Here is a 13,661-nt window from a genome sequence, read left to right as displayed (position 1 = left end):
AGTACGAGTCTTGTGTCACTCACAGCCAGTTTGATATCTTCACACACAAAACTCCCATAAAGAGGTAGCCCCATAAATATACAGACTCGAGGTATAGTAGTGCCATAGAATCAGCCTCCAACAAGGGAAAAAGAAAAAGGAAGTTGGGCCATTTGCTACCAACTCAGATCGATCCATTTAATCATGGATCAGATCCATCAATTAGGTAAAACATTGTCATTTCAATTGCTCAACTAAAACCCTTAAATCCATTATGGGAGGTTTCTTCAACTCCAACTTCATTCCAAATTACCAATACTTTAATTAAGACGACTTATGTATTAAGTCGAAACTATTGTTATCCACCTCATTTGATACGGGCTTTGATTATCGTATCTAAAGTTAATAAATATTTAGCGAAAGAGATCAAATTGACATTTACACAAGAAGAGTGACATTTTCACACCCATCCATGGCTTCTCCAAAAGGTCGAAGTATGCACCACCTTTTGATCCTTTAGTCACTCACCATACCTAAATTTACGGTTGACATGTAAATTTTAACTACCAAAAGCACAATAGCAAAAGAAAATAAAAGCACATGGAAAAGCTAAAAGCTAAAATTCAGTATATTAATTAAGGTGCTGTTTGGACAAAATATTTGACATAAGACCATGCCATCCAATTAATGCCCCTAAAATCTATTGTAAAGGAACTTAAAGATCAAGATTTAGAAATCAGCTCCATGTTCAATTAACATGAAAATATGGACTTTTTGATAAGAAAAAAAAAACGCTAATTTTGACTAAAATAAAAGATCGAATTAAAATGTGGGCCCCAAATTACAACTTTTTCATGTAACAGTCTCGAGCTACTCAAAAGGAAGAAAAAAGAAAAAAGAAAAAAGAAAAAAAAAGGAAAAAAAAAAAAAAAAGGAAGAAAGAGAGAGAGAGAGAGAGAGAGAGGAATTGATGGAGGAGTGGGTGAAAACAAGGCGTCAAAAATAGCGTCAGCTCATAAGTCACTTTCGAAGGGCAGATCTGAGGGCTGCAGTGAGTAGGGGTGTCGATATCAATAGGACAAGATGCAGACACGTGTAAAGATCGTGGACCGAGAATGAATGAATCATAGTGTAATGATTATTAAATAATTTGACATTCTGCTGCACTCTCTCTCTCTCTCTGCTGCTGCCTCTGTGACCTTCGCTGCTCCACTGCAACCTCTACTGCGCACGCCTGCATCACAGTACGGCCTCTCTTCCCTATACGGTTTTAGTCGCTCAAGGCTCCTCTGTCTTTTCTTCTGATTCCATGCTTCCCACCTTATCCTATTAACTTCACTCCCTCCCCACTTTCTTTTTTCTCAAAGCTCAAATTCAACATACGTCTAGGCCGATGCCCTTCATTCCTTGATGGCAGATATGGGGTTGCTAGAAAATTGATCATGTTACATCCTATTAGGATATATTTTATACAAATATTGAAAAAATAATTAATTTTTCAAAAATTAAAGAAATGGAAATTTTTGTTTGATTATTTACTTGTACAAATAGAAAGTCTGGTTTGCCCACCAAAATCGCTCACACTCAATTATTACATTGCTAAACAATAATTGCAACAAGTCAAACTAGTACCATTCTTCTTTATTTTCAAATTAAGAAAGGAGAAAAAGAAGATTTGATAGAAAGAGACACTCAAGAAGAGCAAAATAATTAATAAGTTGTGATTTCAACCAACTTTAATGCTAAAATTGAAATGGGGAATCTAAATGAGATTATAATTGTGATTTAAGTGGTTCCCACTTTAGAAAATTAGCACCTAAGAATTAATTAATATTAGTTACAAATATATAGATGCCAAGAAAGTTGGACGATGGAATGAATATATATCATGTCAAACAGAAAAAGTAATAAGACTTCGATGATCATGCTTTTTTTTTTTTTTTTTTTTGTATGTTTTAAGACTTTCTCTTTTGTTCTTTTTCCATTATGTCGGTCTGGAATATTGAAAAAACCAGAAAAAATAAAGAAAGAAAGAAAGAAAGTATTTCACGACAAATTACAAGCATAAAAGCTTTAGTCAATTAAAGATTAATTTATTGGTAATTAAGTATTCATTATAATATACTTTTTCTTTTCTATTTTTAAGAATAAGATAAATGTATAATTTTTATTTTATAAGAGTGGGTTTTCTCAAAAAACCGTCTTTTCCATAACCTCCAAGCTTTAGTCAATTAAAGATTAATTTATTGGTAATAAAGTATTCATTCTGATATACTTTTTCTTTTCTATTTTTAAGAATAAGATAAATTTATAATTTTTATTTTATAAGAGTGGGTTTTCTAAAAAACCATCTTTTCCATAACCTCCAATCAAACCGAAATAGAAAAGATAGCTTTTGAAAACCGTTTACAAAATTAAACTATTAAATTTTTTTAACTAAAAATTTTAAAAGATATAAGACAAATATATACTTAATTTTTATATAAGAGTTACCATATTTTACATATAAGTTATTACTATTTTTTATTTTTAAAAGCATAAAATAGGAAATATATTCAAACGAACACTAAATTATAATCAAAATTATTTAACTACTAAGCAAAATTTAATTTTTGATTTTGAGATGTTTGAAATTTCTAGATACATGGTCCAAGTCTTGAACCAAGAAAGCAATTACTAGAATTAAATTAATTTTCAAAGTTAGTCATTGACTTTGAGATGTTTGATCAACAATAAGCCTTCCTAATGTAGCCTACTAAATTTGGGTAATAGGCCTAATTACTTTCCATAAAATCTATGAGCATGAATGTTTGAATCAATCATAGTGGGTTCATACTAGCTAGCACTAATTAGAATGGTGGCGTATAGACATGATTTTGAATCTTTAAGTTAAAATTACCCTATAATACCTACATTGCATAGTCCCTTTGGTAAATTCTTTGTGTAAACAAACCTCCCTTTTTAACATTTTTGTCATTTTCTTTTATTAGGTGTTTAATGCATATATACCTAAAATTAAATATCAAATTAAGAATAATTTTGGGAGGATTATATGTGTTTTCTCATAAAAATTAAACGTTTAAATAAATTTTTAAAACCATCTTTAAAATTTTAGAAAAATAGGATTTTATATATATTTCTTCCAAAAATCACCCTTTTGTTATATAATAATTATGCAAAATACTATCAAAAATATTTTTAATTTACATTCAAACATGACCGCCATGTTTGGTTCTAGAAAATTTGAAGAAAAATATAAGGGAAAAAAGATAAAGAGGAAAAATGAAAGAAAAGAAAAGGCTAAAAATAAAATAAAAAGTAGATTTAAAGTTAATAAATTATTTTTATATATTTTTCAAAATTTATAAGTTTTTAACTTATTTTAATTATATTTGATTTTCTTTTATATTTTTCACAAGAAAATCATTTTCTTTAATAATTTTTTTCTTTTCTTAATATTTTTCAAAAATCAAACCTAACATAACAATTTTTTCTTATAGAAATGTAATCAATAAAAAGGTTAATCAAACACTTCACAAGAATCTCTTTCTTAGTCCAAATAATTTAAAATATGCATATATAAAATTACATAAACAATGAAAAATAATATTTTTATTCTGCATTCTATTCCCTATGATCATTCAATGAGTGTGGTAACCTTTCTCAAATTGAGATATATATATATATTAAAGAGGCTTTCTCATGCTAGAAAGGCAGCCATCCCCATCTGCAGGAGAAGGTTAGGTGGAGGGTCTCCAAATTCAAAAGGTGACCATGAATGCGATGGTTCAATTTATGAATATTTCTTCAATTTTTTTTTAAAAAAAATGTTCACTTTTTTCTATGATATAAATACCACAAAATCATAACATGTGGGCGTCACATGATTTCAAGCCCACAAAATATGGCTCTCAAAAGCCAGCTTGAGCTGACTCAAACTCATCCAATCAAATCTTTTTATACTTTCTTTTTTTAAAAAAAAATAATATAAAGCTTAAAAAAGTAGAGAAGACTAGTAATGATGACAGCAATAATTGCTAAAAAGCTACCATGCAGACGAGAGTCGTATTGAAACGTGGCACATTCAGAATCATGTTAGATTTTTTCATTTCAATTTGTCTACTAAAGCCCTAGACTGACTGCCACGCGCCTTTGGGTCAGGACCCATTGTCCGGTTAAAGCGCGTGACATTTCGTTTTCTCCCTTGCCATATTCTCCCCTATTATCATGACTTTGAAAAGGTTACTTCCATTTTCTTTTGGAATGGGGCAAGTGGGACTTAGGGAGGCTTTAGAACAAAGGGTTTGCTTGGTTGCCTGGAAAATCACTTGGAAAAATTTTTTGTACTTGGTTGAAAATACCAGTTTGATTTCAGATTGGTTAACATGTGGGGTTGTATTCACATGTATGAACATGGACAGGTATAAACTTCATTTATGAGACGTGGAAAAGGGAGTATTTGTACTGTTTTTTGAAAACGTTTTGTGAATAATTATTGTTCTTAAATAAATGTTTTGGATTTTGTAAAATATTATAATGTGTCTCGTGCGTGGAAACGTGTTTTCAAAAGTCTATGATTGAATAGTCTTTGGGCTTGCAACTTGGCATAAGATGTTGAACCCATGATTGATAAGTTGTCTTAATTCCTCCAAATTGCTTTTCCAACACATGTGATGCAACTTTCTTTGAAAAAAACACTTTGAAGGATAATGAGACTGCGAAGAAAGCTTTCTGAGGTCATGAAAGAATTAGCATCTAACCCATTTCTGCAAAGCCTCAACTAACCCCAAAGATAAAGCTAAAGGGAAAGCGAACCCCTTCACCTCTCTGAATTTCAAGGTCTTAATCGCTTTTTTCAATTTTCTCAGCTGATCTGCACAAGAAAAGTAGAGTTCTATATTCCCTACAAGCAAATCCAACTACAGGCAAAACTAGAAGAGGTAGATTTAGGGTCGCTTCCCTATTTTTGGTGATGGTTGAACTGAAACATCCAGAGGTTTTAGCCTTGTACTAGTGTTGCTAGATTGGATATAATTTCCTTTGTCAACAAGTAAATTTAGGTAAGATTTGCTGCAATTCAACCTGGTCTAATGTTTCTCAAAAAAGTGCAAAGAAAAAATATGTATGCCATTGTCGTGCAGTTCTAAGCTTTTGGAACCTTTGTTTATCCTTTATTGAATTGCGGACAACATGCAGGAGCAAGCCAAAAGTTTCCACCATGGCTTTATGTGATATCATCTGAGCTATTGGTCTTGTGAACTTTCGAGTTTTCGGGGTTCACGAATATTCAGAAACCATTGAAGGTTGCTGGCGACATTGCGGTGAGCTAAGGGTAGTTCAGTTTTGGTTTTTCCTCATGTCCTATACCTGATACCTCCTTTTGTGCTAGCTATTCTTATGTCATGCCCCCCCAGTGGTGCAAAGGGCAAGACTGTCATTCCACAGAAATGAAAGAGGGTATTGAGGGAATTGGGGAGAAAAATGGACCCCCCTCCCCTCCCCCAATCTGTAGCAGCTTTTAATGGTATTAATTCATAAGCACATAAGACTCCCAAAAATTGAGCATTATTAAGGCTGAACCATATCAATGGTATAGTATTTGTACTCACAGAAAGGAACATCTGACTAGAAAACAAAACTAAGGTAGGAATCTCACTGTATAGGGACTTCATTTTCTTGTGTTCCCCTATTTTTCTTTAGACTTTTCTTGGTCTTGGCGACCATGAATTCTGTTTAAATCTTTTGCTTATCAAAGGAATACTGTACCATGTGTGCTCCTTGGCATTTGCTGATTCTAATATTAATCTTCATCAGTAGTTAAAATATCGACTTCCACGATAATTCGGATTAAAGTTGTATACAAGAAATATATCCTGAGGGTCCATTAATAATTTGGTGGCAATCCAATCCCATCAGTGGCATCATAGAACTAAAAATGGTGAAAACGAGAAGTGTACAAGCTAGCATTTTAGAAGAATTGTTGCAATTAGACTTGAACTTGGCTTCTTTTGAAGATTGTACCCCAGACAAGACTTTGGATTAGGCAGTGACATCCACTGAATCAAATCTTTCCGAGTAAAAATAAAACCCGAAAGAAAGAAGAAGAAAAGGTGATAATGTTAACAGTACTGAAAGACTAGAAACTTCATTTTGGTGTATTTAACATGGGATTTACAAATGAGTTCCGGAAAAGAGCATTTCTTTAATTACCTTATTTAGGAGCCTGGCCAGTTCCTTTGGAATTAAATGAGAAGGACGTTCAATATAAGTAGTACTAGTCTTTTTATCCCTATCCAGTGGGAATATCATGATGTAGTTGGCTTAAATAATGGTGCTTGGACAGTGAGGATTTTCGAATGATTTGGGGAGAGCAATAAAATAAACCAGAAACTAAAAGAATTCTCTTGATTGACACTTGACTTTAGACCAAGAGAAAAAGTAGTGATAAAGGACGAATCAAAGGGTCAGACACAATATTTTACATGGTTTGTTGGCTCCAACGCATCATGTACTGATCATAGCTTTCTTAACCATAGAACTGAAATCAACAAATGAGGAAAATTAAAGGAGGAAGGAGAAGAAGAAGCAGAAGCAGAAGATGATGATGAAAATTGCCCTTTTGCATTTTCACATTTTCATTGTGCAATCATTTTTCAGCTCTTTCATATTTCAATACTCTCTTTTCTTTCCTGCTCCTTTGTTGGGAAAGTGTGAAGCATGTGACAATGCCTAGGAATGAATAGAGTCACAATCCCTTTGGTGAAAATATTTATATATATTTTTTCAAATTAAAGGGCCCCATTACAATTACCAAGGTTCACTTCATACTTTAGGATAGTTAAAGGTCTCTCTCTCTCTTTCTCCCTCTCCCTCTCTCTCTCTCCCTCTCTTCTCTCAGTGCAGAACATATAAAATCAATTAGATTTCATATTTACGTAGGAATATAATATGTTGATTTGGATCTCACAGCTGCTTGATAGGAAGGACATGCTTTTTCCACCCTTCTCCTTTTGTTGCTTTCTGTCTTTCTTGTCTCCTTGTCTTTCTTTAGCTCTCTTTTTCTTTTCTTTTTCTTTTCTTTTCTTTTCCTTTCTTTTCTCTGATTTTCCCAGTGGGTACCTGATTCTCATCACCAGCCCTCCTTCAGAGATATGATGATGATTTCAAAATAAAAATAAAAATTTGAGTAGTACCCAGAAGATATCATCAATGTGACCTCCCCAAAGTGAACTCCAGATTGGGCTTCTTGGGGCTTGTCCCTGAAAGGTTTGATGAGCTTACATCTGATATTCTTTCATAGCTTAAGCACTTTGGATCCATGTCCTCCTGCAAAATTTTGTAAAAGAAGTGTGTCAAGGTAGGAATCAAAGGACATTTTGACTAACACAAGGAATAAAAGAATATTTATCAAAGGAAAAAAGAATACAAATATTGCATTGAGGCCAGCAGCCATTTTAGAAAAGCCTGATAAAGTGTTTCTCATGTGCAACAAGTTCAATTGTATTCCCAATTACCTTCCCTATTGACTTGCCGGTCTAGGGCATTGTGACTCTATGATATTTGAAAGAGGTGGTGCAGGTTGGGCATGATTGTATGATGCCATCTTTTAACTCCATCTCTCTAAAGTTTGTTAAGAAAAAAAGAAGAACAAGTTCTTTAAAAATGACCAAATAAATTAGCTTTTGAAAGGCCTTTGTCTTTTCTTCTTCCTACTTTGCGTGATTTAAGGAAGAATTGCACAAGAAAAAATGAAAATCCTTTCCCTTACACTTTTTTTTAGTTTAATTATACAGACGTATAAATGTATATCAGGTAAATTTTTAAAATTGGGAGGTGGGGCTGAAATGGGTACCTCAAGAGTTGGTGTGTTCCCTCCAGAATCCCTTTGTTTGCCATGCAACCAAGCTTCCCTGCTACAAACCAGCACATAGAGAGAATATTTCCTATCAGTGGAAGCCATGCATGCAGAAGAAAAAGCAAACTGAGAAAAGAAAGCTATCTTTTACTGTCTTCTTTATAGTTCCTTGCTTTTTTTTTTTCCTTTTTTTTATTTATTTATTTTTTTTCATTTTGTGCTTGATTGAAATAAAGTTGAACCCACCCCATGTGATAGTCCATTACCCTAACAACAGACACTACAAAGGAAGTTTCAAAGGTATAGCTTTAGCACCAAGTTTTCCACTAATGATGTCAATCAAAGGGCTTAGCTTTGACACTAAGTTTTGGTGATTGTGGGCCCTCTCTGAGCCCACAAAATCCGAATGAAAGAGATATCTCCATTTTTTAGGTTTAGGTTTAGATTTGTCAAAAATGGGGGATTCCACCCATGTCTTGAAATGATGGAGGAGAGTGTGGTTTTCTTTTACTTCCTTTTCGACCCACTTAAAGAGATTATTACCCCATCATAGAGTTTCAGTGTTTACTGCTCCTGGACAGACAGAACAAAGCAGTTGTGATATCATTTCTTCTTCTTTTTGTGATCTCTTACATCTATCTTTGTTCTATGTGTGCGTTTTATGTGTGGAGAGAGAGAGAGAGGAGAGAGAACATATTACTCTATTCTACGCTTGACCAACTCATTGATTGATGCATAAAAGGCACATTAATATGATTACCTATTTCCCTGCTAAAGGAAGTTACTGATTTTTCAGTGTCTTCTTTTTTAATTAAAAAAAGAAGAAAGAAATTTCTCAATGTTGCTATCATGTTTCTTTATATTCAGTAGCAAGATCCATTAGCTAGGGAAACAAGTTCGAAGAGAAAAGAATTCTCAGCAACTAACACAGAATAAAAGATGCATGGGAAATCATCTTCATTCAGGAGACAGATTAGATCTACCTAATAATTCTCAGCTCAAGCAATTGTGATAATCTTTAAGCTGTAGTATACGTATCTGATATGTTTTAACACTAGCGAAAGGCAGAAAGAATAAGAAGAAGAAAAAAGGGAAACAAGCATTATGCTCAGTTTGGTTGCTGAGAAGCCAAATGAAAAGAACTTAGAAGCAAGCAAGTCTTTTAGGGTGGAATTAAGATTCCAAATTTTCTTTCTTTCCCTTGATTTTCTCGGCAACCAACCGAGTTAATGGAGCATGAAGGAATCAATATCCAACAAATGAGGCTCTTGTATGAACTAAAACAATGGTTGTATGCCAAATAGAGACATATCATATATAAAGTAAAACAGTCTAACCTTGAAGAATTGCTCCAGAGGCCATGGTAATCCTTCTCTTGATGCACATTTGGCCTTCCTTGTTGAATTGATAGCTCAGATTTTCTCGGGTTCTGAATATCAAACATGACATCCTCAGAAGTATCTCCAGATGACCCATTCTCGTACACATCGGATTGTCCTAAGCAAATGAAAAAAACACCCATTGAAAACATATTCTATGACAATGAATAGAATGCCATTTTCTCGCATTCTTTCACCACAAAGTAGACATGTACATATTCACTAACCTGAAGAAGCTGCTGCTCTATCAGTAGTCTTCACAGTTCGATACATCTGCAATGAAGTAATTAGAAATAATCCCACATTAGACCAATGCATCACACTAAAGTAATTGAGATGATATAGTACATGTGTAGCATATAAGCTGAAAGAAAAAACAAAGAAAAAGATTAGTGTACAGTTTCCCTAATATCCGTGGTCTGCTACAGTGAAGTACACACTGTAAAAAGTGAAAGACTTCGTGTATGTGGATGCGTGTATGACTGTATGAGCTTAACCATGGTTAGTAGCCATGGGTGGGTGGTTACAACATGCATGTGTGGAAGATATCATTGAGAAATGATAGTGTTTTGTACTTGCTCATTTCCTATTGTTTTCTCCTCTGCAAGTGAAGATGGGTTTTCTTTTCTTTTTCTTTTCTCTCTTTTATTTTTCCTCTTCTTTTTTCGTCTCAAGCTACAACTACATGGACTGAGAGCAAGGCTTGTCTCGGCTTGGCTATGACTCATTTTGAATTCCTTGGGCTTTGTCTTACCTGATTTCTGAAATCGATAATACTCTCTCCCTTTCTCTCTCTCTCTTTCTCTCTCTCTCTCTCTCTCTCTCTCTCTCTCTCTCTCTCTCTCTCTCTCTCTCTCTCTCTCTCTGTTAATGATTTTTTTCTTTTACTTGGGTGGTTCGTTCTTCCAAGCAAAAAGCTGTTTATTAGCTTGCAGAACCATCAGATCTAGTAGAAAAAGAAGTGCTAAGGATTTGAGAGACCCTCTGCAGGGAAACATTGGAATTTGAAATGTATGTAATAACACCTTCCTGTAATGTAGGCTGTAAAAATGCAAGTATTCAGCTTGCAAGCACCATTACTACTGCTTCACACACTATACCTTAAAGAGGAAAAATATGAAACACAAGAAGAAGGAAAGGAACCAAAGAAAGAAGATATTTTAGGCAAATATTTCAAGATTTCTACAGTCCACAAGGAGAAAACTCAGTTGAGATTACTGGGAAATGAGAAGTTTGTGTACCTGTAGATGAGATTTAACATGCGCCAAGGTGAGATCTTTCACATCCATGAGCTCAAGAACAGACTTGGGTGTAGCTCCTAAAACACCATAAGAAGAGAAAGAAGATGAATAATTTTTCTCTTGTAAGAGAAGAAGAAAATTTCCGCAAGACTAGAGGAGATGCAAAATTGGAAGTGAAGCCTACTTTCATGGCCACCCAATAGCTCAACAGCATGAACAAAGCGAGCATGAAGGGTCGTAGTCCACCGCATCCGAGGCGCCCTCATGCTGCGCTTGGCCGGAAACCTCGATAAAAATCTCGATCGAATTAGGCCTTGATGATGAGACTGGAAAGGACTTGAGCCAGTGGTGGTGGCGGCAGTGTTGGTCGTAGTGGAAGAAGCTATAGAAGAATCCAAGGGCTGCTGAGCAAATGGGAAAGAAGGAGGATTTTGGTAGACTGGAATTCCTCTTATGGGTCTCAAGAAACCAAGCTCTTGGCTGAATCCTTGTTGCTGCTGAAACAGCTGGTGATGAAGTTGGTGTTGATGGTGATGATGATGTGGGTATTGGCTTTGTTGAAAGGAATGGAGGAGATTGGTGTTGCCATTCTGAAGGAGATGAAAATGGTTGCTGTTGTTAGACTCAGAGGTAGCCCTCGGATTCGAGAGCGAAAGCTCGAAACAGCTATCTGGTTTGGTCATTGAAGAGATGGAGTTCCTGGAGTCCAAGGCTCTCTTCCAAAACCCCAAATCCACCTCTTCTTCTGCTCTCCTCCACCCTGACGATGGCTTGCTGTTTGGTGGGCTGATTTGCAGAGACAAGTCTGGTTGTGCTGGGAACAGCTCCATCTTCCACTAATCTCTACTCTCTTCTCCTTCCTCTCGCTCTTCTTTCCCCCTCTTCCTTGTGGTTCTAGGTGCAGTAATACCTAGGAGAGTATCACTATCAAAAAATCAGAGGAACTTGTTTTGGGTGTGGCGGATGGTATGGGTTTTGAATTTTGAGGTGAGATTTCTAGGTTTTTTTTGAGATTTTTGGGGGCTATGATGAATTGAGGAGAGAGTAGTTGCAGAGATTTGAGACTGAGAGGAAAGAGAGAAGAAATGACAAGGTATGAAGTGAATGGTTGTTTCTTTTGTGTGAAGTATATGTGAGAAAATGACACTTGCGAGAGGGGTCTATAGGAAGAGAGAGACAGAAAAGAGGGTGTATTTGTTTTTGTGGACGTGGGGGTGAGAGTGAGAAACGGAGGAAAAGAGAGAGAGAGAGAGAGAGAGAGAGTAAATACTTTTTCAAGAGAATTTATGGATTCCTTTTCACTACTTCCTCTTTTTCCTGTTTTTCTTTGGGAAGAGAAAAGGAAATTTTAGCGTAAAACCCTTTTTAACGTGTGTATGCCTTTGTCCTCAACAAACTCATACTTACCTTTCTAACTCAATGACTCTTCATTGAACTCAAACCTAATGTGGCTGGTCCTCCTTTTTCCTCCAAAAAACCATTAAAATTATTTCACAAAACCCCACATTACCACCCTAAACCTTCACTATTTTTCCACATTCTAGGGTTTTGCTAACAACCCAATTACAACCACTCGTTCTGATGTTCTTGAAATCCTGATTCTTATAATTTCAATCATTTTTCTTTTGGGTTCTTTCTCTCATCAATTTCTCGTGAGAAATTCTCAGTACTATTTTTCTTTTTTTTTTTGGCCCTTATTTAAATGTTAATGTATAGTACTAGGGATGGCCCTCTTTTAAGTAAGGACAGTGGGAAAGTCAAAATTGCCTCCTGCATATAAAGCAGAGGAATGGTTTAATATAGGGTAGGAATGTCTTTTCACTAGCAGGGCCCTCCAACAAAAGGACGCCCTATCTCACTGGTCATTACCCATATGTTCTTGCTAGGGTTGCAGCTTATGCTTGTTAGGTTTCAACATGTTTTTAATACATTGAGGTGGGGTTTGGACTATAAAATTTTTTAACTTCTAGTTCAAATTGTGATGGGCCTTGATTGATTTTTAATTCTTTTAAATAAAGATCATAATGCAATGAACCTTAACAAGAAGCAATTTATAAACCCCATTGGGTTAAAAAAAAAAATACAATCTCCAAGTTGGGTTTGGAGTAAGATTCCATAATATACTCATCTTATTAATGTTTGTAAATTTCTTAATCGGAATCCTCCCTTTAATGCAAGTTGTTCAGTGTAATTAAGTCTATGTCCCTCATACACCGTGTAAGGGGGCAGAAGTTTCAATTTGGTGTGAATATTTAGTGATGATAATGGAGAGATTAGTAATGCATCTATCATCTATACCTTGTGATAGGTCCTTATTTTTATATTTTTTTTAGCTGATTTTTTTTCCTTAAGTTTATAAAACTTTGGGTGAATAAAAATTTCCTACTTAACTTAATACACATTTTGGGTATTTTTTAAATAAACCAACTTATACAAATTTAGCTGTGAATCGAGATTTGTTTAGATAAAATTTCAAGGTTTTCATGTATGTACTTAAAATTAAAAAATCTTACTCAAGGTTTTCATGTAACTCATAAGTTTGGTGATGTGTTACTTACCCGACAATTTCTAGAATAAGGTCGTTAGGTATGATGTGAAATGTCATAGAAAATTTGGCATATATATTCTTATTAAACATCAATTAATTTTCATGTAAGATTATCAAAGTTCAATTCAAAAATTAATATCAAATCAAGGATCATTAATTCGAGTTACAAGAGTGTCATATCAGATAAAATATTGTTAAGATGTAATAATATTATTTTCTTAAATATAGGGACAGGTTGCCCACACGATGTATGATGTCAAATGCCCAAAAAAATGTTTTAAATGAGATGATTAATACACCAATAGAATTATTTTCTTTTTATACGTATCTTTTAGAGGTTTTGTTGAAACCAAAAAATAAAATAAAATGAAACATGAGAACTTGATGAAAGAAGTACAAGCATTCCTGCCCTCAAATTAATATCGATTTAGATTTTAAAGTTATGCGCATTCAAAAATCTATGTAGCACTTCAATTAAAGGAGTACTGCAATGTACAATTTTTTGCTTACACATCTATCCGCAGTGTTCCCTCTTCTCGTATTGGTTTTGTTTTATGCATCATGCATTGGCTAATTAATATGATGAGTACGACACCAAAAATTGTTAAAAAGCAAGTGAAATATACAATAAAAGCATATCAACTATGATGGTATTGGGA

The 13,661-nt window shown here is 34.6% G+C and overlaps 1 protein-coding gene across 2 annotated transcripts; it reads right to left on the bottom strand.

Moving 5' to 3' along the window:
• Positions 1 to 6,734: 6,734 nt before the first annotated feature.
• Positions 6,735 to 11,671, bottom strand: LOC117905797 (probable transcription factor KAN2). Of its 2 annotated transcripts, none has more exons than XM_034818673.1 (6): positions 10,639 to 11,671; positions 10,455 to 10,531; positions 9,441 to 9,486; positions 9,172 to 9,331; positions 7,832 to 7,889; positions 6,735 to 7,305 (listed from the first exon to the last, which is right to left on the bottom strand). In XM_034818673.1, exons 1-6 carry the CDS (start codon positions 11,282 to 11,284, stop codon positions 7,186 to 7,188), a joined length of 1,107 nt encoding a protein of 368 aa, XP_034674564.1. In that variant the 5' UTR covers positions 11,285 to 11,671; the 3' UTR covers positions 6,735 to 7,185. The 2 variants fall into 2 exon arrangements, with proteins under 2 accessions (XP_034674564.1, XP_034674558.1); XM_034818667.1 differs by having other exon boundaries at positions 7,832 to 7,892; positions 10,639 to 11,668.
• Positions 11,672 to 13,661: the final 1,990 nt, after the last annotated feature.

The sequence above is a fragment of the Vitis riparia genome, chromosome 2 (genome assembly GCF_004353265.1).
Source record: "Vitis riparia cultivar Riparia Gloire de Montpellier isolate 1030 chromosome 2, EGFV_Vit.rip_1.0, whole genome shotgun sequence".
NCBI lineage: Eukaryota > Viridiplantae > Streptophyta > Magnoliopsida > Vitales > Vitaceae > Vitis > Vitis riparia.
The sequence above is the reverse complement of the archived record's forward strand: the minus strand, read 5'-3'. Positions and strand labels throughout refer to the sequence as shown.